The sequence below is a fragment of the Dendronephthya gigantea genome, unplaced genomic scaffold (genome assembly GCF_004324835.1).
Source record: "Dendronephthya gigantea isolate DGI-Jeju-01 unplaced genomic scaffold, DenGig_1.0 000039F, whole genome shotgun sequence".
NCBI lineage: Eukaryota > Metazoa > Cnidaria > Anthozoa > Malacalcyonacea > Nephtheidae > Dendronephthya > Dendronephthya gigantea.
The window spans coordinates 1,520,832-1,548,231 of NW_021163049.1; the positions used below are offsets into that span (position 1 = coordinate 1,520,832).

General features: G+C 36.2%; 4 protein-coding genes across 4 annotated transcripts; 3 read left to right on the top strand and 1 right to left on the bottom strand.

The window, feature by feature from the left end:
- Nucleotides 1-1,819: 1,819 nt before the first annotated feature.
- Nucleotides 1,820-4,148, top strand: LOC114526573. The gene is made up of 6 exons (XM_028548172.1): nucleotides 1,820-1,874; nucleotides 1,990-2,094; nucleotides 2,433-2,677; nucleotides 2,931-3,109; nucleotides 3,327-3,417; nucleotides 4,005-4,148. The coding sequence occupies exons 1-6, from the start codon at nucleotides 1,838-1,840 to the stop codon at nucleotides 4,146-4,148; spliced, it is 801 nt and encodes a 266-aa protein (XP_028403973.1). The 5' UTR covers nucleotides 1,820-1,837.
- A 6,817-nt stretch (nucleotides 4,149-10,965) lies between these two features.
- Nucleotides 10,966-13,631, bottom strand: LOC114526574. Its single transcript, XM_028548173.1, has 7 exons — nucleotides 13,601-13,631; nucleotides 12,731-12,817; nucleotides 12,524-12,564; nucleotides 12,098-12,253; nucleotides 11,810-11,996; nucleotides 11,145-11,193; nucleotides 10,966-10,993 (listed from the first exon to the last, which is right to left on the bottom strand). Exons 1-7 carry the CDS (start codon nucleotides 13,629-13,631, stop codon nucleotides 10,966-10,968), a joined length of 579 nt encoding a protein of 192 aa, XP_028403974.1.
- Nucleotides 13,632-16,533: 2,902 nt separating this feature from the next.
- LOC114526575 (octapeptide-repeat protein T2-like) lies at nucleotides 16,534-17,160 on the top strand. The gene has a single exon (XM_028548174.1). It carries the CDS (start codon nucleotides 16,534-16,536, stop codon nucleotides 17,158-17,160), a length of 627 nt encoding a protein of 208 aa, XP_028403975.1.
- Nucleotides 17,161-17,754: 594 nt separating this feature from the next.
- On the top strand, nucleotides 17,755-19,002 carry LOC114526576. Its single transcript, XM_028548175.1, has one exon. It carries the CDS (start codon nucleotides 17,755-17,757, stop codon nucleotides 19,000-19,002), a length of 1,248 nt encoding a protein of 415 aa, XP_028403976.1.
- The last annotated feature ends 8,398 nt before the right edge of the window (nucleotides 19,003-27,400 follow it).

The window sequence follows — 27,400 nt, forward strand, 5'->3', positions numbered from 1 at the left end:
GTAAGTCTTCTTTGCCAACTGATATATGGATGAAAATTTATAAAACCATTTATGGTTATAAATTTTAACTCTCTAATTATATTTGAATATTTTGAATACAGTAGCTGCAATAAAGTTATTGATCGCGTCGCGTAGCGACAGCGATCTATAGTTTCGGCTTGTTTTTTTTTATTATTTTTTCTTCTCGGGTCGACCCCCAGCGTCGCTAGCTGTGGGCCATATCACCCTAATCGGGAACCTGCGCACCGGTAAGTTGCTAGTTATATCACGTGTTGTATTCACTTTGGGCATATTTCGTTTCACCTTCGAACTTCGAAGCAGTAAATAGAATCAATAAAGCGATCAAAATGCTAGCAAGTGCTATCTTTATCTTTACACTCATTACACATACAACTAACTACACACGTCGAGCAGAGTAAGCCTGCACTAAAGGATTTCAAGCAGTTTCGAAATGGGCTGTTGTGTGTTTCTCCTGCTTTCAACATGCGACTATAGTTCGGTATATTGTTGATTTTTATTATTAAGAACATTTACGACACAAAATTTGCAACACGATCTCCAAATGAGATTCGTGATTATCATGAAATGTTAAATTCAAATGAATTTGTGATAACCATGAATGCCATGCATGCGCAGATGACATGGAATTTAAACAGTTGTACGCATTGAAATTTAAAAACCATAGCACATGAGAGCAGGCTAATAAATTAAATATTGTTTACAATTTTAGTGTTTTTTTGATGTGCAAAATTGATTAGTTGGACTCGATAGTAAATATACTTGTGCAGAATGTCGTCACGGTCACGAAAAAGTAAAACTCCGACTACTGAAGAGGCATTACAACGCGTAAAAGATCTTTGTTCGCTACACTCGAATTCGAAGCTGAAAAGGAAAAGGAAGCCTGTTCGGTTTGAAATTAACACCGATCCAAAAACAGGTCTTCGTCATTTTAAGGGAACATATGATCCCTCAAAAGGATCTAGACGCAAAGGTTAGACTCACTGACCAAGTATATATGCTTATAAATGCTTCATAATTCGTCTATTTTCGTCATATATACCATAATTCATCTATTTTCGTCATATACCTTATTATCATAATCTGCGACAAATATTCTTGAAAAGAATGGCATTAATTTTTAAATCATTTTGCTAAGATAAAATAAAAATAATTAAAATATCGCCCATCCAAAAGGGCAATTTCATTCTATTTCGATTACCGTACACGTGTATATTCAGCAATTAATGAGTGTTTTGCACTTGTAAAGTAGATGTGTACATATATTTTCAAGATGCTGCAATATCTGGTGAGTGATCAAGCGACATGTTTGATGACCGTGACTTTAATAATGAGGAAATCCAAGTAAATCAAGGTATTGTGAACATTAACCTTATGGACATTTATCATAGTATGTAAGGTCAATTAATATGATAAGCATGGGTTGATATTTTACCAATATGGTACTGGTATAAACTATTCATGCATTTGTATGGTCAATTCATAGAAAAAAGTCTGGATGATTTGATTGGTTATTGCAAAACCCTTTTGGAATCATTGCCTGTCACAAAACCTGAAGAATCAAATTGGTCTAAGAGGATGACCAATATGCAGGAAGATTGGACAAAGTCAAGAAGTTCACTCTTTAACTGGGTAGTTTCTAATGAAAATCACCACTCAGAAAGATGTTCGTTCTGTTTTGGAAGTGATGCCAATATAAGATGTCATCAATGTGGTCTATCATTCTATATATTAATGTCTGTGATAGTAGATACATTCACAAAATCCTTTCCATGACCGTGAAATATGGAATAGCAGGTGTTTTGAAGCTGTTTCACCTATGGAAAAGGTTGATGAATATAGCAGAATTAGCTCAGGTTGGTAATTACTGCACAGTGCTTGTTCTAGGTTTATTAAATGAGTATAATGAAACTCTACCCAATTCACAATGAATTAAAATATATTTGTTTACAGTACTAATATGCTTTTTAGAGAGATTTCTACTTTTTGGCCCTGCAAATTGTCCTTCATGTGAGAAAGTGGATTCTTTGACATACCATGCCAAAAAAGAGACAATAACTGTTGTAAATACTAATGGTAAGAAGTTTGGTTATATTGGGCCCTTGTGGACCCTTAACTTTAGCATCTACTGTCACTGGTACCTAGCTGATTTGGTAATTGGTCCATCTACCCTAGGGAATTCATTCAGATGCCTTATGCGCTGATGCATACTACTATTCTGCTTAAGGCGGGATGATTTAACTTATCAAAGAAAGAGCATGGGCACTAAATGGATTAATACTTTTCCACCCATGTGTCTAGTTAACCTATTGAGTTCCATTGCGCCCTGATTCACATTACTTATATATATAAATATAAGAAGTAATATTAATTTGGTATATTATGATTGATTTTGAATGATGTATTATTTTTAGGTCGATTCGATTTCAACAAATATACAACAAAATGTGTTAATTGCAGTTTGGTTTGCGAACCGTTATCCAATCTTCAATTGATTTTGCAAAATGGTTATTGGCCTGGCAGTGTGGGATCATCTCTGTCATATATCTTTGACCAAGATTTATTTCGTTTGTGGGACATATTTCAGAAAAGAATGCCAGGAACATCACAGAAAAGTTTTCTGGAGGGATTAGAAGAATTTTCATTGAGCAAAGGAAGGGTGTGTTCTATTTTTAAGCATAATATATTGCATTAACAACTTCAGGGTTCCATACAAAAAAATATCTCAAGCAGAATTAGTAAGACTTGCTAAATGTTAAGTATTCTTAATTATTATTTGTTAGTAGAGATTGGTAAAATAGTGTATCCTTTGATTCTTGATACTGCTAGCTAATTTAATGAAGAATTAACACATTAATACAGCCTACAAAATTTATTTAATACTATTTTTTTCTTTCTTATTTCTTATTAAGAGTGGTATTATCAACCCAACTATATTCTCCATTGCATTCAAAGAGTGGAAGTATTGTCAATTTGAAATAGAATCCTTAAAGGGTATGAATTGGATGGAGTGCCCTTGTTGTGAAAAAGAGCAGCATTCATGCCATGTTGATGGCAATATGAAACTCTATCGTTATAAACATTCTGGCTTGTGAGTATCTTAAATGTAGTTCATCCAATATATGTGTATTTAGGAAATGATGAACAGTTAACCGAAATAAATTAGGATTGTACAAATTAGATGTTGTTTACTATCCAATAAGACAATGTTCATTTTTTGACACAATTGTGTTAACTCAGCGTTTCAGCTCCTATCAAGACTCAATAAACCAGATGAGAGACTATATATTTGTTTTCCACTTACATAGGTCACGGTCCCAGTGCTATTATGGAAATGTTTTTATTGCAGACAACGATGATGTTAAAAAACATCTGCAACAATTGTATCAAGGAGATCTGGTTTGTTGTTACAATATTTGCACATTACAGTTTACAAGTTCCATTATTGAATATATGTATAACCTGTAATTACACCTGACACTGTTTTAAAACAGGGTGTACAAGGTAACAAATGTGGAGAGACAACATGGAAAGCAGCAAGAAACAAGAATTTCAAAAAAGCTAAGCTAGATGAAACAGGGTTGGACATTGCTGGCTGTCGACATTCTGTTGCTCAATTTGCTGTCAACATGTTTCAAGGAGAATTGTATGGCTATGCACATTATATTCTTGCCAAAAAGTTCTTGGAAAAGCCACTAAACTTTTTCTGGCAGGATATAATGTGTAAATTTTGGAACTGGGCACAAAAAGCAGATCCAGCATTTAATGGGTATCAGATCAAACCAGCTCTGTCAGTCATGCATGCCAAAGCACATAACTGGACATGTCAGGTACAACATACATATTTGCTGTAAATTTGCAAATCATCAATAGCAATATACTAGCAACATGCTAAAGTTATTTAAAAACAACAATTATTCCTCTAATTTAACTATGTTTTTTATGATATTTGAAATATATTTATTTTCTCCATCCTCTATGTTTAGGTGATTTGGGGAGGCAGATGGCAACAAGGGGCTGCATGTGCCACTGGAGAGGAAGTAGAGCAAATCAACTCCTATTTTTCCAGGCTTGGTAATACTACAAAATATATGCTGCCAGAAGGTGAGCACATGGTCATGGATGTATGATTTTGTATCTTGAAGAAATGATAGGGAAATCAATAGACAATACAATACCAGATTTGATGGAAAATTTATTTGGAAAATGTATTTTAACTTTCTGAAGTATTGAATAAATAAATTCAATACATGTAATTTTGTTTTCACTCTTGCTGTAGGTCGGGATGAAATGTTGACTGAATGCGCAAGGGCATGGAACAAGCGTAAGATAAACAGCCTGGTTCAATACCTATGTAAACGATACTATCGCGTGAGTATTGCATATACGTTTACTGTATGAGGTTTTATGTTTTTTGTCAACAATTCTATACCAAGTAATTAAATAACTCGAAGAATGTTTTGGGAGTTATTTTATATGATATTTTAATATTGTTTTTTAATAGGCTGTTGAAATGTCAAAGCATTCATTACAAAAGTTGGATGAATCAGTCGATGACCTGTCTTTAGGTAAAGCAGAAATAAAGTGCTCAGATTGGAAATCAGAAGTTCAGAATGTTGCCAAAGGTATAATAATAATATTTACTCGGTACAAGCTTTGTAGACTTTATAGCTACATGTAAATATTTTAGAGATGCGTCAGTATTGTTACTATTTAGCTACACATTGCCATTTCTTGGCATTTCTTGCCAACTTGGCATATGGAAGACTGTCAATTTTTCAAATCTATCTGTGATATTGTGTATTGAAGATTTCCCCGTTCTGACGTGTTTAAACTGTAATGGAAGAATAAAACGTCGTTCTTTTGACTTCTTAGCGGAGGAGTTAATAAGTGGAAGGAAAACTGAAATGACTGCTCAAGAGCAATATTTTCTATTTTCTGAGCACTTACGTCAAATGCAGCTTTTAGAAAATCTTGAATGCTCTTCAGCGCCTGTCGTGGGTGCTGTTCTAACCTACCAGAACATGTACAGTTCTCACATAAAGAAATTTAAAGACGTACCTGCTATCGAAAAGAGATTGAAAGATTTAGAGAGTGATTTTGAGGAATTTGACAGACCAAGTGTCATAGAAGAGGGAAAACGTTTGTTAGTTCAGAGAAGTCTTAACGTTCTTCAAACGAAAATTGAAATGGTCTATTTCTCTATTGTAAAAAGGACGTCTATTTCGAAACTTGTCAATTAAGTATGAAGTTTAAAACATTTGGCATAATTGAGCTGTAAAACGTCTATACCTCTATCGTATTTTAAGCATCAATTGTATTTTAATATTTAGATACTTCAAAACAAAGAGCAAAGTTGAGGCGGAAAACTGTAGCTGACAAGGAGCAGATGAAAAATTTGGTTGAACAGTACTCTGCGCTCTATGACGGTAACAAACCTATTGAGTTCGCCGCTGTATTAGCTGGGAAGTTTCCTTGGATACAAGAAAACAAAAGCGTTTCAGGTACTAATGCTTTAATATATTTTGCTCTATCATGCTCTAATTAATATATTTTTGCAAATCTAAAATGCAATTAATTTATGTCAAAATATTTATTTCTTTAAGACATACCTGTACGTGTGAAAGCGATGGTGGTTGAAAATTACTTCATCTCCGAAAGATGGAAAGAAGAGATTGAGTTGGTGAAGACTGAGATGGAATGTTTCCTGGCGTATTATTCGAAGCACGTTTTGCCGAAACTTCTCGACGAGATAACAGCAATTAGTAACTTGTCTGGTAAGTACAGTATACAGAAATGTTACTTATGTCTGTTAAATTATCGGTAATATAAATTGAAACCATTTGGTTTTTATATAGATAATGATAATGCGATGGATATTGGCGATCGTTCGCCCAAAGCTAGTAACGAAAGAAGTGATATCACTGAAGATGAAGAGGTAGATATTTCAAATCCGTTAATTAATCCTTGACTGTAACTATAGTGTTAAAATTTTAATATGGTTGTGTTGGTAATTTCTCTTTTAGTTTGTGCAGTATAAAGTGAAGAATGCTTCTCATTCGTACCTTTGCGGCTTGCAAGCATTGAAAAAGAAAGGTTTAGAGTATTGCATTAAACAACTAAATATGGGTGTCGAGCATTTTAGTAGAATTACGGCTGGAGACTATTCGAAAGTACAAGAATGCTTTCATGGTTTTCCGTGGTCCTTAAGCGAAGGTGATTCGGGTATGATTGAAGAGGATATTTCCGATAATGATTTTGATGGCAATGAAGAAGATGACGAGAACGACAATGATGAGTACAGCGGTGATGAAGACGGCGATAATATACGTAAAGGACGATTATTTGTACAAAGCATTTAGAATTTGTGTAAAATATTGCATGCCAATATAATAAAATATTAATTATGTCACTATGTCATAGTTCCCCTACATTGATCATTAGAAATCGCTTGTTATAATAGTTGAGCATACCGAAAAAGATGTACATTTAATAACTGCAATGCATTGCGGTGAGAAATCGTTTGGAAAAGCAAATTGACATATTTCGAAGGACATGCATCAAACAGGAGGTTATTTCCCTTTTTGTGATAAACTTCTACGTCCTTAAGTGCTTTTCTTACCATCTTTTTTCTGTCATTTATTCTTGATGTCTGGAATGCATATAGCTATATGCACATGTAGCCATCTTTTTCCCTATGGTCAATTGAATAAACTTTTAATCTCCATGTGTACATGGGAGCTGTATTAATAAATATCTAAATTATATTATAGGATTAACACAATATTCAAAATAGATTATCTGTAAAAATTGAAAATGAGATCATATTTAAAAGAGTACAAGAGGGTTGTAGCAGTTTTATACTATATCCGTGAAAATACTCCCAAAAATTGAAAATGAGATCATATTTAAAAGAGTACAAGAGGGTTGTAGCAGTTTTATACTATATCCGTGAAAATACTCCCAAAAATTGAAAATGAGATCATATTTAGAACAGTACAAGAGGGTTGTAGCGTTTTATACTATATCCGTGAAAATACTCCCAAAAATTGAAAATGAGATCATATTTAGAAGAGTACAAGAGGGTTGTAGCAGTTTTATACTATATCCGTGAAAATACTCCCAAAAATTGAAAATGAGATCATATTTAGAAGTACAAGAGGGTTGTAGCAGTTTTATACTATATCCGTGAAAATACTCCCAAAAATTGAAAATGAGATCATATTTAGAACAGTACAAGAGGGTTGTAGCAGTTTTATACTATATCCGTGAAAATACTCCCAAAAATTGAAAATGAGATCATATTTAGAAGAGTACAAGAGGGTTGTAGCAGTTTTATACTATATCCGTGAAAATACTCCCAAAAATTGAAAATGAGATCATATTTAGAACAGTACAAGAGGGTTGTAGCAGTTTTATACTATATCCGTGAAAATACTCCCAAAAATTGAAAATGAGATCATATTTAGAACAGTACAAGAGGGTTGTAGCAGTTTTATACTATATCCGTGAAAATACTCCCAAAAATTGAAAATAAGATCATATTTAGAAGAGTACAAGAGGGTTGTAGCAGTTTTATAACTATATCCGTGAAAATACTCCCAAAATTGTTTCCGCCTTATTTAAAAATACCGACAAAATTGAAAATGAGATCTGACACACCCGAGTCCGCGACCTACTTTTGCGCGGGAAACCTGAAAGCTGCATTTGCCAATTGGCGTTCAAACATTGAAATCGTCGAGGTTGAAATATTTTATAAGAGTTTTCATTAGTATTTGAAAGAACCATTCAAGTCTACTAATTTTGCATGGGGCGATATAGAAAATCGTTTCCTTCCAAGGTAAACTTTTTATGAATATTCATATATTTATTAAAATATGATATATAGATCTTTCTGGGGAGTGCTGCGCTATATAAAATGTATTGGTATTAAAAATGGTGGTTGAATGGGGACCATATAAATTAAATTTAGGGATTCAGTATACTGTTTATGTGACGACGATCGGCTATATTATGGCAGTCATGCATGAATTTTGTTATCAACGGTGGAGTGCCCTGTTGTGGGAGTCATCATCAATAACAACTTTATAAGATTCCAAATATGAACTATATATCAAAGAGTCATTGTAGTTGCTTCACACATATTTAAATAAATTTTATTGTGTGAAATATGTAATTGCTTCACACATATTTAAATAAAATTTATTTAAATATGTGTGAAGCAATTACAATGACTCTGTGGTATATAGTTCATATTTGGAGTCATATAAAGTTTTTATTCTCGAGTAAAGGATTTTCGATTTGAATATTGTTCAAATTGTTGACCAATTATTTTCTCAATTTCCCCCTCTCACCAGGGAACAGAGTTAATTGATAGAGAAATCCTGACAGGCAGGGCTGGTTGTTTCGAAAATAATTAAAGTGTGAAAAGCCAATTGATGATTACAAGTTACCTAAAATACACCATTAGATATTTATAGTACGGGTGAATGCAAATTATATAGTTTAGCTGGGCCATTATAGTGAACCAGGGTGTTTTTGGTATTAAACTTCTTTAACTTCCTTTAATTAAGTCAGTACTTCACTTGTTAGCTGTACTTACATTACAATTAATACAGATATAAAATAATTAATTATTAAGGGAAGTTAAATTGCAACTCAATAGGTAACTTGCAACGAATTAAAGTTTATAAGTTCACGGCAACCAGGTATATCATCCATAACAATTATCGCTACTCTGGTTTAAATGAAAGTAATCACCACACAAAGATTAAACTTTCATGACCCAGTAACTTGCAAATATTTGACAACAGGTTAGTTCATAAAAAATGCCAATCCAGAGATAGATTTATTGGGTACCCATTTATTTATTTTTATGGTTTGTTTAGGAAAAAAGTGGAACTTGCTGGTTAAAATCATGCTCAAATCATGGTAAATTTTACAAACGGTTAGATAACCATATTAGTTTGAGACATAGAGGGACCACTTTTACAGAGGCAAAAAGAATACCAAATGAATGTCAAAATAGAATGAAGAAAATAAAGAAGTATGACCACCCACCTCTACAAATAGACCTATCCTACATGTGTAACACTGTTAATGATAGTACCTGTGAGTCCTCTGCCATATTAAACACAGACAAAAATAGAGCAAAGAGGTGCCTGTTTGAAGATTCTTTGACACAGAAGAAAAATATTTCAAAGAAGTCCATATTTGTAAAATCACAGAGTCGGAGAGCGCATATTACAAGTTCAAAGACACCAAGTACACCACACTTCATGACCCGTATTAGCAGAACATGCATGCCTGCAGCTAAATTACTTGAATTACCAGAACTTGAATCCATTCGGTTTATAGTTCACAACACAACATCATATGCTGTACGCTCCTTGTTGTTTTTCGTTAATGAAAGGGGTAAATTGGTCGAGGACTACCATAATTCACTTTTATGCAGACAAGTCTTTGGACCAGTTTCTCTGTCTTTTCTGGAAAAAGTTTGGCAACACCGTATTGTGATAATGAGTTATTACCGTAAATTGGGAATGTTCCCAAACATTGGAAGAAGAGTTGACAAATGCTTGGCATGTAAGAAAAAAAATAGAAAATGTGAATGCCCATGTTTGGATGAGTCTGTTTTCCTCTTCTGTAAACAATCCTGCAATGTGGATACATTTGAATGTCAAAAATGTAAAAATTGGCCAATTCTATCGCACATTTGCTATGACTTCTTTTTCTGCCAAAAATGCCATGAAATCTATAAGGAAGCTCCAGCTTACATGAAACCATCAACATATTGTATATAATATTAACGTGACTCTCTATCTCTCTATAAAAAAGACCGTTTATTAAATAAGTGTTGTAATTAACTGCAAATCCGCCATTTTTGGGGACCATTTTTATAACCGTAAAAGATCTAAGAGATAATATACCTTTTGCATTATAGACTAGTTCTCTATGAATGTATGAAAATGCAATTAAATTATGGAAATTCCAAATTTGGTTGCGAATTGTAAAATGCGGAAAGTATGGCTTTGCAAAGTTTTGCTACCAATTTTATTTTTAGTACGCTTTTTTCAGCTGTGGTAATTTGATTGCATTTTCATGCATAGATCAAAAAGTAGTCTATAATGCAATAGGTCTATTGGTGGTTAACACTAGTATTACACTCCATTGCTGTCTGTGAACACGAATATTTGAATATCAGCTCCCTCTTATTATTTATATTCCGCCGTCCCTGTATAAGATTATACATAGAAAGTTCAATTTTTGCGCTCTCTAGTCTCTTCCCAGCCTGTACTAGCAAAAAAATGCCCAGGGCCAAAACAAGACGCGATAATTGGGGAGGTGCATATTAATAAAAAAGGTGGCGTGATAATATCGAATTGGCATTCTTTTTTTTGTTAATTAGTTCGGTTAATTGGAAAAAGATAAGTGTTTGGCCATTCATATAGCTGCCCTACGGCAAGGCTGTTTTCTCCATATTTATCTGGATAAAATGATGTCCTGGTTTTTGCAGTCAGTGCTAAAAATGATATTTTGGACGAATCGTCTCTTATGGAACAAGAATGAAGTTCCCTTCCAGGAAATACAGTCGCATGTCCAAAGAGCTCTGTTTTCCCATTCTCTTTTCCGACGACAAGAACATTGTCTCCTACATAATAATTTTTAGAATAAAAAATTAGAAATTCCTTTCGAAAAAAAGGATGAGCAATCATGTTTCCTAGAAGGAAAGCTTACCATGTTTTGGAATGTAACCTTCATTTGGAACTGATAGTTTTAAGCATCTTTTTGAAGGTTGTTGTTGTTGTTGATGCTGTTGTTGTTTTGGTTGCTGCTGCTGTTGTTTAGGATGTTGTTGTTGTTGCTGCTGTTGTTTCTCTTGTTGCTGCTGCTGTTGTTGTTCTTTTGCTTGTTGGTCTTGTTGTTGTTGCTGCTGCTGTTGTTCTTCTACTTGTTGGTGCTGTTGTTCATGATGCTGTTGTTTTTTTTGTTGCTGCTGCTGCTGTTGTTGAGGATGTTGTTGTTGCTGTTGCTGATGTTGTTTCTCTTGATGCTGCTGTTGTTCTTTTGCTTGCTGGTTTTGTTGTTGTTGCTGCTGCTGTTGTTTTTGCAGCTGTTGTTGTTGCTGCTGCTGCTGTTCTTCTTCTTGCTGTTGCTTTTGTTTGTTTCTTTGCACTAAATTAAGAGACAAGTATGATATAATAATTTTCTTGTATGATTGCATGGCGACTTTAGTAATTATAATAACTTGTAGGTACACCACTGTCTTCTTAAATGGGATATGTTAAATAAATGGTAAAACGATAAATTTGTAAATGTTTTTCCACCGCATGTCCCCACCCCCGCAAAGTTATTAGAGAGAGAGATGAAACTCTATGAGAGTTATTAGAGAGAGAGAGATTTTTAGACCCAACATTTTCTTTCCTTCCTGGGTTACTTACGTGGTGTACCTACAAGTTATTATAATTAATAAGTATGATATACTCTATCAATAAAATTGTGACAGTGCACTATGCAAATTGAACTATGCAAATTTAACCGATATTGCAATGGCACAATCAACTTATCCCTGCCTCAACACACGGACATACATAGGTGTATAATATATTGTATATTATATATAATATATTATATATATATTAATATATTAATATAATATATTGAAGTTCATATCTTCAATAGGATTCTATTATTACCTAACACGATTTAATAAACATTGTTACCAAGGCTGGTAAACTGCATGAAATAAATACATGTTATTTTTTATTAGGGTTTTAATTTCACATTTTACCTGTCATAAATCGCTCAAAAAGTGCCACAATGGCATGTCCTTCTTCAGATCGATCTGAAGAGGTTCTCCCAATAAACATCTCTGCCAATCCTTCTGTTCCATAGGTAGAGATGGTGTAACCCAGCCCATGCTTCTTGTGGGTAAGAATGACAATATCACACTGATGCCGTTCGTGTAATATACGTGCCTTGAAAGAGACGAACAATTTGAAGTATTAACTTTATATTTCAGAAATATAATGACTTAATTTTTATATTTTTACATCCTCAAACATTTCTTTCAGCTTACCCGTGCATGCATCATGTCTTTTTGATCCGTTGGATTTGTTTTCCCTTTCTTCTTAATTTTTTCAGCACTAATCTTTATTTTTTTTCTAAAAACATTACCACATTCCAAACATGTTCTCTTTGCTACAGGTTGTGAGACACCACATTCAGAGCATATCTAAAATTAAATTTAAAATTTCTCTGCATCAGTTTACTGTAAGTTTATATGACGTGGGTTTCTGGGACATCTGATTTATAGCATGGGTTCTCACACATCTAACTTAATACTTAATGCTCTTAGCAAGATCTAAAATAAGCTATTCATATTATATCTGCTCTCTTGCAGGGTTGTTATTGATTGGTGTTCCCATTGTTAAATGGGCATGTATTACTATTCTCTGGGTATATGTTAATTAGTGTAAGGAAAACAAGAAGAATACAATTAAACCTTCTTTGAGAGGGGTCTGTTTGCTGTTCTTTTACCTTTATCTATAAAAAAATAACAAACAAAGTCCAACTCCTACTTTTCAAACATTCATATACTCTACTCTTTTTCCATATACAGAACATTCAAACTAGAACAAAGACAGCCAGCCAACTATTACGGCACACAAATGTTTAGGAGTCAAGCAGAGCATTCAAATAGGTTAGGTACCTGTTAGTCTAGCTGCAACACATAAAAATTTGCATAACTTGTAGCAACAAGTTTTTTGTAACAGATTTGTTACAAGGTTGTTACAATCTTGATGACACACATTGTGATAATTTGAATATGTGAACAATGAGAGCAATTGCTTCACTGAGTTGTACATTTTCAATTTCTGTGATTACAGTTGGAATTTTTAAACAACAAAATCCTAAGTTTTCAAAGGAGGGAACTGGAACACTGTATTTCAAGTAAACTTTGGATTTAACAATGCAAAGTTGCAACTGTGATCACAAAAACGTTGACATGTAAACCGGGCATTAAAATGAATACAATCACCCTGGGGCCAGTTGTATCAAGCCCGTTTAGCTTAAATTACACTCTTACATCTCTCTTGAATGAGTCAACTTGAATATTATGCATTGAATATGTAGTTGTAAACAGTATCTTTGTATTAAGGTAAAAAAACATTTAGTTTGCTTGCTGCTATAATATCCCCGGTTTAAGCTAAACGCGATGATACACAATTTTCACAAGACAAGAATTATAACTTTGCTAGCTAGACAAACTAATTAATAACTAAATCTTTCTGCCTCGCTCGCTAGCTTGTACGCTAACTCGCTTCTGCCGAAGTAATTCATTGTTAAGGACTGTTAGTCCTTCAAACATTTAATCCTGTAAAGCTTAGAAGTTAGAATTTTCCTCATTTGCCTTTAATAATAAAGCGGACTTTTATAGTTCGCTCACTCCTCTTTAATAGTTAATAAACGCCGCCGTTCCTCACAATATCGTATAGTCAATTATTGATATTGACTACGAGATGATTACAAAATTTGGCGACAAGTCTATAAATTTCTTATGAATTATTCATGTATCTACCACTGGATGAGTCGCTGGAACATTCCGCCATGTTTGCTCACAGTTGCGCAGTTCTGTCTGCGTACAACTGTTTAAATTCGATGTCATCTGCGCATGCATGGCATTCATGGTTATCACGAATTCATTTGAATTTAACATTTCATGATAATCACGAATCTCATTTGGAGATCGTGTTGAAATTTGCATAGTTGGGCTGGCTACGCCGCTGTGAACGACGCGATCATATAATGCCTAGTAGGCGTCTTGTTTAAATTAATTCCTTTAAGGACAAAATTGCAATCTTTGTATTATTTATTTACTAAAGTGAAGGATCAAAACCATATTTTAGTTTCTGTGAAACTTTGCGGGCGAACTACAGGGTGTATCAAAAAAAAGGAGACCTTTAGAAATCAAGCTATTGTTAAAATTTGAATGCCTTTTCAATTGCATTTGCACATATGCTGAACCGGGAATGATTATTAAAATAACTTTCATCAAAAAATATTCAAATGACTAAGCACACTACCAGAACAAAAATGGTTCAACTGACTTCGGAGCAAAGAGTTTTTGTAGTCTTAACTTATACCCAGCCTGCCGTCATCAGAAAAGCGGTTCGCGATATGCACAAGCGTACGGTAGTTTGTGTTGAGAGAAGTGGAGGCCACGTTGGAGGTCATGGTCCATGACATTCAGTTCTTTTGATGTTCAATTTATCAGTAATTTTCAATCCGGATCGAAATGTCAAGTGAATCTGTGTCAGATCAAGTTGTAATTCATTCCTGACTCATGTAAACATTTTAATAGGCAGAGTTTGTAAAATGGGATGCTGAGCCATTCCGGATTCAAAGTCAATTCTAACTCATGTGAACAGCCCTAATGCTCGCACGCAGTGTTAAAAATTAATGAACAAATGATTTGTTCATGTTTTGAAGGAACAGCTAAAGCAATTTACCACGCATACTGTTATTGCTTTTGTGCTTAGTCGTTTGTTCTTAGTCATTTGAATATCTTTGGGTCATTATTTTTCCTTATGCTATTAAAGTTATTTTCAAATTCCCAGGAGCAGACAATCTTGTGTACAAACGTCAATTCATTTTCTAAAGGTCTCCTTTTTCTAATGTATGCATGCATGCCATCAATATTTCACGCACTACGGTTTAGCATATGTGCAAATGCAATTGAAAAAGCATTCAAATTTTAACAATAGCTTGATTTCTAAAGGTCTCCTTTTTTTTTATACACCCTGTAGATATGTTTTTATAGCGATTTTATGTGCCTGGTTAGAAGATCATTTTGCAATCATTTTTTATTTTCTTATTTAACAATTCTTAGGCCTTTTTGTCTAGTTCATAGAAAAGAATTGATATGAAGAATATGTTGTTCCTGTGAATTTTACGACATTGCTCCTCTGTGGTAAATAGTTTTGTTTAAAATTTTTCCCCGGAAAACCCTATTTTTTAGAACATTGCAAATGCGCATGAGCTATCAGGCCTTGATCAATATTCACATTTCACGATGGAAAACACAAGAAGCGACAGAGGGTTGCTTCTAGCATTTGTGTCGCGAAAATGGAGTAAATTCTTCTGATTCTACGCAATTTATAGATTTGTGTTATGCATTACGAGCATTCAGTAGGACACAGATATAATTTGGAATTTCAGAGAGCTGGGAAGAAACAATGGTGTGGTTGTTTATATATATATAGACACCTATTATGTGAACTATGAAGCCTGGACATCCGATGCAGTACGGAAATAAATTTGGCAGTGTACGGGCAAGCTCAGCATTTATTATACCGAGCAAAAAAAATTTGTAAGCAACTATTGTTAAAGAGGATCGTCGATTTAGTGATAATAAGGTTTAATCAAAGTTATAGCAAAGAACTGGCAATTTTGAAGCAACTGAAAAAATCACTATCCGATGGATAGCGCTATCCCCTCATAATGTATTTATTAGGAACCGTAGTAATTTAAAGGAATTTTTTCCTGGAGAAGGCGATTTTTCCTGACTTGTCGTAATGAAAATGTGCGAGAAGACGCGCGAATGTTTACACCATACCAAATTGCTTCCAGAGTGGTCAAATTTTGTAGCTATTAAATTTCACTGTCATAGATCGAAATAAATCTACAAAATCTATCAAACTAATAAGTATTTGCTACTATTACTAACTGTTGCTCCCTAGAAGTAAACATGACACGTGAATCTGGCATAGTGTATAACAGGACCTTAAAGAATAGAGGTTGCGCACATTGTCAACAATTACTATATAACACACTGCTATAAATATTTAATATGATTGACTTGGTCCCTACAAGGATTGGATTGTCAGACCTACACTGGTTTACTGTGGGTTGGCTATTTTTAGCCTTTGTGTTGTAGTAAAACTAAAAATAGAATACATTTCAAGTCAAAGTTTTGATGACAGGTTGGGTAGTTTTGAAAATGTGTAAAGTCCACTCTTATTACAAGCTGTATATATGCTTATATGCTACAAATAGTATTCATTGTTGTCATAGGACAATGTGCCATGCCATGCGGTAGGGGCCTGGGCCAAAAGTAAATAGTATAAAAGATGGCGTCTTGTCCCCAAGCCGGCGCGAAGCGCTGTGCGAGGGTACTAATTCCGCTGGGAGATTTATTACACCCGGGTATTGTGACAGAACATAGCGGAATCCAAAGTTGCTCAAATTCTATGTCGTGGACCGTGGACGTTCAATGGTCATGGTACTTGTGCGCATGCGCGGAATGTAAGCAAGTAAAGTACTGGTAATTAGTAACTCGCTGATTGGCTAAGATGAACAGTTTGGATTAAAACTAAAACGTCAGAGATTTAACTGTCTTTAAAAAATTTTTTTAAAAAAGACATTTCGTATCAAATCAACTCTGCTGAATACAGCATTTTTAAAAGAAAAAAACAAACACTCTTAACAAACGAGAAAATTTTCATTTGGAAGATGGCGAATAGGGTAAGTGAAAAGCTAAAAGATGGGAAAAAAGATGCAGGTAATGATGATGAAAGGCTGGCAAGAAGAAGGATAAACAACCAAGCCCTGTTGGATGCAGAAACGCCAGAGGAAAAGCAGTGTCGGTTAGAAAAGCAAAGGGCTGCGTACAAGAGAAGTATTGAGGTAAGTACAAGCGATAAAAGAGGAAAACAGAAAGAAAAAAGACGACAAAAATCTCATCAGGAAACCCCGAAACAAAAGGAATGTCGTTTAGCGAAACGCAGGGCCGCTTATAAACGCAGGACCGAAGCAAATACTAGCGAAGAAATTGAGACGAAAAGAGGAAAAGAACGGCAACATTTACAACAACAAACGCCAGAGCAAAGAGAAAGTCGTTTGGCAAAACGACGAGATGCCTATAAACGGAGTAGTGAAGCAAGTACAAGCAAGGAAATTGAGATGCAAAGAGGGAAAGAACGGCAACTTTTACAACAACAAACGCCAGAGCAAAGAGAAAGTTGTTTGGCAAAGCGTAGGGCTGCTTATAAACGGAGAAAGGAAGCAAGTACAAGTGAAGCAAGTGAGATGCAAAGGGAAGAAAAAAGAGCAAATGCAAGAGAGAGAAGGCAACATTAAAGTGTCCAAAAACGAGTAGAAAGACTTGAGAATATGAGGAAACATTCGAAAAAATCATACGAGACAAGGTCGAAACCTCAGGAGATACAGTCAGAAAACAATCGGGTAAGAATGTGTGATGAAGAAAGTACAAATGCTGTAAGTAGCTGTAGTTCAGACCAATATTTGCCTGAAGGTGGTTGGCAAAATGTTGACAACCCCTTGCATGAGCAGGAGTTTGTACGAAATGAAATGCACAGTTTTCATTTAGATCAAGAGCATTTAGAGCATCGGCAGTGCACAATTTGTAAAGAGACTTGGCCGACAAAGCAAAACTTGGCGGCAGATCCTTATGTTTGTTACCGGTGTCAAAGAGACAAGAAGTCACCAAAGAATCTCAGCGCCGGCAATGACATGGACCCAGGTACTGTTCCAGAGCAACCGAGAGGCCTGACACAGGCAGAGGAAACGCCGATTTCAAGGGTTCGCCCCATCATGCAAGTCTACAGAAAACACGGTGGGCAAAGGGGCTACAAAGGTCATGTGCTAAACTTACCACAGGATATTCAAAGTTTTTTGAATAGGTTGCCTGCACAAGTGGCTGACTTGCCTGTTATGATTGTGCGAAGGCAGGGTGCTGATGAAACACATAAAGATTTTACAGTTCGTCGACACAGGGTGCTTGAAGCTATATTGTGGTTGAAAACAAACAATCCATTTTTCAAAGATATTGAGATTGACAGGGATATTATCCAAAGTCTACCTGAAAATGGTGTCCCTGAAGAGCTAAGGTATATTTTTGATGACAATGAACTTCCAGTTCATGTTGAAAATGAGGGCCCCCCACAAGAACCTGTAATGAGTGCTAATGCAACAGTTGAAGAATTAGTTTTAGGAAATGGCAGTACATCATTTATTCCTATGCGGCAAAGACAAAGAAAGGATGGTGCAGCTATTCAAGATGCAGTGAATGAGGTTGACCCTTTGGACTGGCCCTCAACTGAAGGTAATGCTGTTAATGAGTTTAAAACAGATGGTTTGGCAAGCATGGCATTTCCCACACTATTTCCCCATGGGAAAGGTGACCCAACAAACAGAGTCAAACAACATGAGGTAAGTTTGGCAGAGGCATTCAAACACCTGATGAAGTTTGCAGAGAGGCTGCCAAATGGTAAGTTTGAATGGAGGTTTGCCTCACATCCCCGGTTTCCATACTGGGCATTGAATATGAAGCAGAGACATCAGTTGTTGTCACAAGCTAACATTTACTTGCGGCAACATCCAGCAGATGCTAACATGACTATGGAGGAGCTGAAGACAATGGTAAACTCGATGAGTGCAAATCAAATGGTAAATCGTTTGCAACGTTATGTTTCAAAAATTCAAGGAACAAATCAGTATTGGTATCAGAGACTACAAGAACTCTTGGCCCTGATTGAACAAAAAGTTTGCCCTACCTTTTTCTTTACTTTTAGTGCAGCTGATAGCCATTGGCCAGACTTGCAAAGACTGTTGCAAAGTAATGAGGGTGCATCAAGAACAGAAAGAGCACAAGCAGTGATAGACAATCCACACATGACAGATTGGTTCTTCATGCAAAGGCTACAGGAGTTTATCAAACATTGGCTTCAAGGTGTCTTGGGTGCTGAATGGTTTTGGTATAGGTTTGAATATCAGGCCAGAGGTAGTATACATGCTCATGGATGTGCTAAATTAAAGAATGACCCAGATATCCGGTTATTACGTAAACGTGCATGTCAAGCAGTGCTTGAGAAAGAGAAAGAAAATGAAATGTCCCTGACGATTTTGAATTCTCTTGCCAGGATATTGTCAGAGAGGGTCAAGATGCGGAAAGAAAGCTAATCAGGTGAATATTTAAATTGTATGTTTAAATTACACTCACATGCATATAAATTGCACAGATTGTGTCCAAGACTTTTTCCCAGACTTTTAGCCTACTGTATATATTTAATAGTTTAAATAGCGTACTAATAATACAAATGCCACAATGTTGCAAATATCTAAAAATACAGCTTCCACATACATTCACAAAAAAAACAAAATTCCGTATATTTTCTTCAGGAATTGCTAATTCCTATTGTTAAGGAATTGGGAGTGTAAACAGCAATTATGAAAAAAATATACAAATTAGGTATTAACCAATTTGTAACTTTTTATCCCTTTTACTGGCTTGTGACCACAGTCAATGAAGATCTGCCTGATGAGAACTGGAGAGTACCAGATCCACACCCTTCTGCTGTGAAAGCCACATCAGTTGATAATCGTGAATAATCGTGACGACGATTATCACAGGTTAGTAAATTCAGCAGAGAGGCACACAAGATGCAGTCCAGCCTACTGCCTGAAAAAGAAGAGGTTGACCTCCTGCAGAGTGCAGATTTGGGTTCAAAACCATTACAAGAGGAGACTGCGCTGATTTATGAGTTCAAGGTGAGAAAAAAAATCTGTACACTCAGAGTTGCAAACCAAGAGAAACGATGAAAGATTGAATTCGCACGACAGGGTCATGCTTGAAAATTGGCGGGCCAATGTGGATTTACAGGTAATTGTGGATGAAAAGGCATGTGCAAGATATATGGCCAAGTATGCAGCAAAAGGAGAACCACGATCAAAATCGGCTTCTGATATACTGAAGTTGTCTGTGTCTTCATTACAGAATGATGACCAAGTGTCTTCTGCAATCAAGAAAGCAATGATCCAAGTTGCTGGTGATAGAGACATGGCTGCTCAGGAGACTGCCCATACGTTACTCACTTTGCCTTTGGTAGGCTGTACATATAGTTTTGTTACTGTTTCTTTAGAAAACAGCAGAAAAGTGATCTTGATGCAGAAATCCACAAGAGGAAGTACTTCAGAATTCTGTTCTTCAAGATTATGAGAGCGACAAAAGTGGAGAGTAGGTACAAGGGGTTATCTCAGTTGAATTTGATGCAGTATGCATCTCAGTTCACAAAAGTCAGAGGTGAGTTGACAAAACGAGTGAATCCTTACATTGTCAGGACATTTCCAAAGGTTACAGCCAATCCTGGCAGCCCTACCTTTGGAAATACTGCAAGTATCAACTCATTAAGTTTAAACCATGGGAAGTAAGTCATCAAATGCATGGGATATGGAGGAAACTGATGATATGTTTATTAACACATATGCTTCATTTCTTCAGACAGATTTTGCTAGAGACAATGTATTTGGGCATTCTATTGAAACAGAATGGTCCATGCTGCACAGACAGATGAAACATATGGAACTGATGAAACAGTGATGAAAGCGATGACGAACAGGATCAACCTAATGAGGAGCAAATGAGGACTGGATGTTGTTATGTAGACTCAACCAACATTATGAGGATGCAGGAAATCAAATGGCAAATAATGAGGCAGTGGATTGGTTCGAAGCAGCAAGAGCTGTGCCGGGGATTTATTGAGAGAATCTCCTGGATGGATTTTAAACAGAGAAGGGATGCAGAGGAGCAAGGTATGCATATCAAACAGGTGACCAACAAGTGGTGGTTGACCCAGGGACTTGAATGACAAACAGCGACTGGCATTTGACATTATCACTGCATCCATGGCTAATGATGAATGTAACCACTCGTATGATTGTAAGTGGTACTGCTGGCACAGGTAAGACATATTTAATTAGTGCCCTAAAGCAGGTATTGCAAGATCAATGTATTGTCACAGCAACCACTGGGATTGCAGCATTCAGTATTGGTGGCCAAACGTTGCATTCTGCTGCTCAACTTCCAATTCGGAATACAGGATTACAGGGCGATTCCTTACAGAGATTGCAACTCAGATTGGAAGGTAAGAGTTTCTCATTATTGATGAAATGTCAATGATTGGACATAAGATGCTTTCATGGCTTGACAACAGACTACGTGCAGGTACAGGAAAAGAGATGTCCCATTTGGTGGCATGTCGATTATTAATGGGGGATTTTGGCCAGTTACCTCCTGTAGGCGATAAACCAATGTACATGCAGGTAATGGTTCCATAATCAGTGACCATGGTCAGAGTATGTATTTAACATATGATCATGTAGTCATTTTAGAGCAGGTCATGCGACAGATTGGTGAAGACCCAGAAGAAGTTGCATTCAGGGCGCTATTGATGAGAATGAGAGATGGACAAGTTACCGAGATGGACTGGAAACTATTCATAGAGCACTCCAGACCTAACGTTCAATGGATCGATTTATGATGCTATCCGGCTGTACTTTGATAAAAAAAGTGTGCAGAATATAACTACGAGAAGTTGCTAGAGATTGGACAACCATTGGTAAAATTCAAGCAAGGCATTCAGGTGGGGTGCAAGTGGGCAAATCTGATGAAGCAGGTGGTTTGGAAGCAATCCTCTTTTTGTCAACCAAAGCAGAGGTGATGCTGACATGTAATTTGTGGGCAGAAGTTGGTCTTTGCAATGGCTCTTTTGGAACTGTTGAGCAATTTTGGTTTGCAGAGAATATGGGTCCACCAAATCTACCAATTGCAGTACTGGTCCATTTTCCGGCATATTCTGGTCCTGCATTTTTACAAGAATGTTCAAAGTGTATACCTGTGCCTCCAAGACTGTTTGAGTGGATGGCTGATGGCAAGTATTTGTCAAGACAACAATTGCCCTTGCGGCTGAGGTATGCCATGATAATACACAAGTCCCAAGGACAAACACTAACCAAGGCTGTAGTTGATTTAGGTAAAGGGGAGAGAGTTGCTGGCTGCACGTTTGTGGCAACATCCAGGGTAAGATCGATTCATGATATTGTGTTTGAACCTATGACATTTGATCGTTTGAAAGCCATTGGTAGGAATAAAAGTTTGAAGACTCAACAAGAAGCAGAACGACGACTTTGTGTGCTTGCAGAAGAGACTAAACAGAGGCATAAGCATTGAATATATGCATATAAGGATATGGATTGTATTGTAAGTTGTTATATCCTTTTGTTTAATGATACTGGGCACCAATGTGCTTTCGAGGAAATCATAGTCGCCTGCTACTAGACACAATTTTAGAAGTGAAGTTTGTATGTCTTATTACAACTTTGCCGCTATAATTTTGTTTTTGAGGATGGCAATGTACTGTACATGTGTCATATTGCTTGTTACTAGACATAATATCAGGTATTATGCTTTTGAGGGTGGCTGTTGACATGTACACTATATCAATCAAGGTAAGTTACCTATTTACAATAACAATCAATGAAATGAAAACCACAATACCATAGCGCGGGGATATTTCGCGATTTGCCTGGTAACAATAATAGAGTACACGCAAAATTCACGTATAACATAAATTTCAAAAAGAGCGCGAAAATATCCTGCTGTTTTTGGACTGCGGTAAGTCTTTTTCAAAATAAAAAACTTTATAAAATATTAAACAATTCAAAGTTCTGATGTTGATGTTGATATATGATCTTGATGTTGATAATGATGATGGTAAATATGATTAAAAAATATTTGACATTAATTTAATTAATTTGTCACAGGCTTCAAATCTTTTCTCACAGAACTAACCTGTCATACAAATAATTTTTCACTATAGAAATAAGCGATGTTGAACGTGAGGAAGATTGTAAGTTACAGCTAATTTTTTTATAGATGCTTTGCCATAACTAAAACATCCATTTTATCGTGGTACCAGCTGTAGTTAATCCTGCACCTCCTCAGTTAGCCCAGGAGGGGCAAAGACCTGGTATGGTGAATTTCAAATGTTATATATATATATATATATATATATATATATATAATTTACTAACTATATATCTAACTAACTTATATAATTTCCAATTCAGAACAATTGCTGCCAGGTCGAAACCATGAAGGTATTAGGATGACTAAGTGGCCTTGCTTTGAGTTGTTTTTATGGGCACCTCCTTATAATATGCCATACAACATATGTCAAACTTGTAATGTTTTATGTTTGTTTTATTTTAGATCGTCCACGATTTCCAAGATTGGAAGGCAAAGGCAAATTATAAATTATATCCACTGAAAAATTTTGTTTGGGGTTTTGACATTGGGTTTTGACATGACAGTTTGGTATTTTGTCTTTTTTTACTTTTACATGGTCAGATGAAAGGTTATTAAAATTTTATTCATCATGGTCAGTTAATTTTCTGTTTTTGACAGTGAACTAATCATTTCCTAATATTCCATGATAGGGCGGTGCTACAAATGTGGCCTTCGTGGCCACAGAGCTGCCCTGTGTCATTCACGTATGTACCTTATGATTTGTCATGTACTCTTCAGTCAGGTGGTCGAGTCATAGGTTTACACAAAAACTGTGGTAAAATTGGGAAATTTAACTTTGGCTCTGGAGCTAAATTTACCATGAATAATTGCCAGGATAAGAATGTTTTAGATTATTCCTCTGTCTCAAACTGACGATCCAACTCGTTAACCCAAAGTTGCATTGTATAAACGAATTTGCAGTTAGCTGAAAGCTATATAATGATATTTTTTATTTATAGGGGCGGTGTGTTGGTTATGTGGCCAACGAGGCCACACAAAAGTCGTGTGCCCCCGGCGTCAGAGGGCACAAAAAAACCCGGAAAAGCCGGTTATGCAGTTTACAAACTGCACGTTTGAGAAGTTTAATGCTTAAACTTCTCAAACGTGCAGTTTAGGCTACATGGACATACAGTCTAATTAAAATATTTCCGTTCAACATGTTACAAAACTGTATCAACATTTAAAAAAAACAATGAGCTAGATAAGTACAAAGTAGAAACAGGACAATATTGTTTTCAACTAGCTGTCCAGAAATCACTGTATGTCAACGTAGCCTTATGTTGTTATGTTGCATGTGCATTTTATTCAATTATTGTATATTTGTTTTATCGATTTTATTTGTATTTTTTGAAAAATAAATTTAATTGTGACCGGTTATTAGAAATGATGTTGTTATCTTATGAGCTGGCGAGGGTTGCTGCATGCATGTATTTCTAGTATATTATTCTGTATTCTGTATTAGAAACTTAGATGGAGATAATTTAATAAAGTATAGCAATATCACAACATGGTGTCAGGAGTGGGATTTTGATTGACGATGTGATGTACTGTCAATGATCTCCAAATATAGTTTATACATTGACTACGCTGTCTGAAGAAATGATAAAATAAATATTATAAAGTTCAACTGGCATCAACTTGAAACATTGAAACATTGAACGTTAATAACGCCATGGATAGATTTAAACCTCCTGCGATGGACTGGGTTAGTCCTGGGGGCCTTCATAAAAGATTCAAGGTATTCAAACAAAAATGTAACCTTATATTTGAAGGACCTTTAGCAGATGAGTCAGAAAGTAAAAAAGCAAGATTACTTCTGTTATGGGTCGGTGATAAAGGGTTAGAAATTTATAATACTGCAATGTGGTCAGAGGAGAACAATCATCTTAAGCTCGTGCCAATATTTGAAAAGTTTGAAGCTCATACAAAACCACAAAGTAATCATATATTGTCTAGATATCAGGTGAGATGCTTTAAACAGGGTGATATGTGTCTGGAAGAATTTTTGACAAAAGCCTGTGTACTTGTCGATGATAGTGGATATCATCCCTCATTCAAGGAAGAAACCCTTCAAGATACTATGGTTTTTGGTCTAAAATCAGACAGAGTGAGAAAGGAAGCTATAGCCAAAGGGAATTCACTTACTTTCCAACAAGTTTATGAACAAGCTAAAACTGAGGAAAGTACTAGAGCTCAGATGCAAGTTATTACTCAAGGTCAAGGAGAGCTTGGTACTGCATTGTACTCTGTTCGAAGTAAAACAAGATCAAAAGGCCAGGATAAATATCAACAAAGAAGCCCTTCAAGTACACAAGCAGATAGAAGCAATTTTTCTCAAGCAACAGGTATAACCAAACCGAAAATAGAGTTTAAACGTAAGGGATGCTTTAAATGTGGAAATAGCCATGGTAGAAATGCCTCTTGCCCTGCTGCACAGGCAAGATGTAACTACTGTCGTAAAATTGGGCATTTCCGGAGTGTGCATGAAGAAACGACTCAAACAAGTTAACGAAATCATACATGATTCAGATTATCAAGGTCAGGATATTCACCTTGATGACAGTGAGGAAGATAGTCTAACCGGTGAATCGTCAAGTAGTGCTAGCGAAAGCGAAGACTCGAACGGTGAATCTGAGACCATTACAGTGGTCTTGGGTTGTATATCATCCGAAAATTCCATTGACAGTATAAGCAATTATCCCAATAAGATTTATTCCAAAGTTGTCGTTAACAGTGAGTCTCATCTTGAAATGAAGGTAGACACTGGTGCAGACACCTGTGTATTAACTACTGAAGATTTACAAAACTTAAAGTCTCCTATTGATATTCAGCCTTGTGGTAATACCCTCAAAGCATATGGAGGTAATACCATTGAGAACTATGGGTCCACACCTCTTCATTTGGCATACAATGAAAAATCTACTTATGCCAAATTTAATATTGTTCATGCCCCTGGCCATTCTTCCATGATAGGATGTCAACAAGCTCAAGAGTTGGGCATTTACAGTCATTAACATTGACGAATTCACGAGTGACCAGGTACAACATGTAGCTCGGAAGGGTAATTTGACAAAACCATTGGTGTTGAGTCATTATCAAGATTGTTTTGATAAAGTTGGGCGCTTTCCAGGGGAGAAATACCATATCCAGTTAATTGATAACCCCTTGCCTGTAATCCATCCGCCACGCACTGTTCCTGTCCATATTCTACCATTGTATAAGCAAGAGTTGGAGAAGATGATCGAAGATGATATCATCGTTAAGGTAACCAAACCTACTGATTGGGTGAATTCTATTGTCTGTAATATCAGAGAATCGGATGGAAGGAAGAAAGTAAGGCTTTGTTTAGATCCAAAAGACTTGAATAAGAGCATTCGTCGCCAACACTACTACAGTAGAACCATCGATGAACTTCTACCATTATTTCTTGGCAAGAAGTACTTTTCAGTGATTGATACCAAGAAAGGGTATTGGCACATTGAGCTGGACCACGAGTCAAGCATGCTGTGTACCTTCAATACACCCTTCGGTCGATATCGGTTCAAGCGTCTGCCTTTTGGTGTAGCTGTGTCCCAGGACATATTCCAACAAAGGCTAGATGGCATTTATCGGGATATTCCCAATATCACAGGGATAGCAGATGATATTATCATTTCTGGTAGTACCCAAGAAGAGCACGATCAGGCATTCGTTAAAATGAACAATGTGAGCCTAAACTCTGAGAAATTACAGTTTAAACAAGCAAGCGTTAACTTCTATGGTTATGTACTGTCTCAGGAAGGCATTCTTCCAGCGGAAGATAAGTTGGAAGCAATTAGGAACATTACCGTTCCAACCTCTACCAAAGAATTGTTGTCCATCCTTGGGTTAATCACTTATCTTAATCGTTTCTCTACAAAGCTTGCCAAGTTAACGGCCCCCCTTCGAGAATTGGTGAAGAAAGATGTACATTTCAATTGGGAGCATCACCATCAGCTCGCACTTGATGCGGTAAAAGTAGAGCTTCAGTCAGCACAAGTTGTCTCGTATTACGATCCTGATCCAGCCATTAGAACGATCCTGCAGTGTGATGCCAGCCAGCAAGGCTTGGGCGCTTGGTTGAGACAGGTCGATTCTGGTGGTAATGAGAGGATAGTGGCCATGGCTTCAAGGTCTCTTAATGATGCTGAAGCAAAATATTCTAATATTGAAAGAGAATGTCTAGCTGTGATGTTTGGGCTTGAGAAGTTCAACTATTATCTACTCGGAAGACACACTCTGGTCGAAACTGACCATTCCCCACTCGAGCAGATCTTCAAAAAGAACATTGCGGAGGCTCCAGCTCGGTTGCAGAGAATGCTGCTAAGATGTTTAAAGTATGACATCAAAGCCAGTATAGATGTGGAGAAGACATTCCAGTTGCTGATGCCTTGTCGCGAGTATGTATGAAGAAAGTAGCATCACCCAAACAGAATGCAACCCAAGATTGCGAGAATGAAGTACATGTTATTCACTTTATGATGGATGATTTCCATCCTGTTGATGTAAGTCAAGTTAAGTCAGCAATCGAGGCAGATCCAACAATGCTTCTTTTGAAGGATACCATTTACAATGGGTGGCCCAATTACAGGAAGCAATGTCCACAAGAACTATGGGATTTTTGGAATTTTATATGTGATCTAGTTTTGGAGGACGGTATAATCCTGAAAGGAGATAAAGTGGTAATCCCTGAATCACTTTGAGTCCAGGTGTTGA

Coding starts and splice junctions, on each gene's coding strand:
- LOC114526575 (XM_028548174.1), top strand. CDS start 16,534: ATGGCGAATAGGGTAAGTGAAAAGCTAAAAGATGGGAAAAAAGATGCA.
- LOC114526574 (XM_028548173.1), bottom strand. CDS start 13,631: ATGGCGGAATGTTCCAGCGACTCATCCAGTG. Junction 12,818..13,600: donor TTCCAGCGACTCATCCAGTG/GTAGATACATGA, acceptor TGTGTCATCAAG/ATTGTAACAACCTTGTAACA. Junction 10,994..11,144: donor GAAGAAGAACAGCAGCAGCA/GCAACAACAACA, acceptor AAAAAACAACAG/CATCATGAACAACAGCACCA.
- LOC114526573 (XM_028548172.1), top strand. CDS start 1,838: ATGGAAAAGGTTGATGAATATAGCAGAATTAGCTCAG. Junction 3,110..3,326: donor CGTTATAAACATTCTGGCTT/GTGAGTATCTTA, acceptor CCACTTACATAG/GTCACGGTCCCAGTGCTATT. Junction 3,418..4,004: donor AATTGTATCAAGGAGATCTG/GTTTGTTGTTAC, acceptor CTCTATGTTTAG/GTGATTTGGGGAGGCAGATG.
- LOC114526576 (XM_028548175.1), top strand. CDS start 17,755: ATGATTGTGCGAAGGCAGGGTGCTGATGAAACACATAAAGATTTTACA.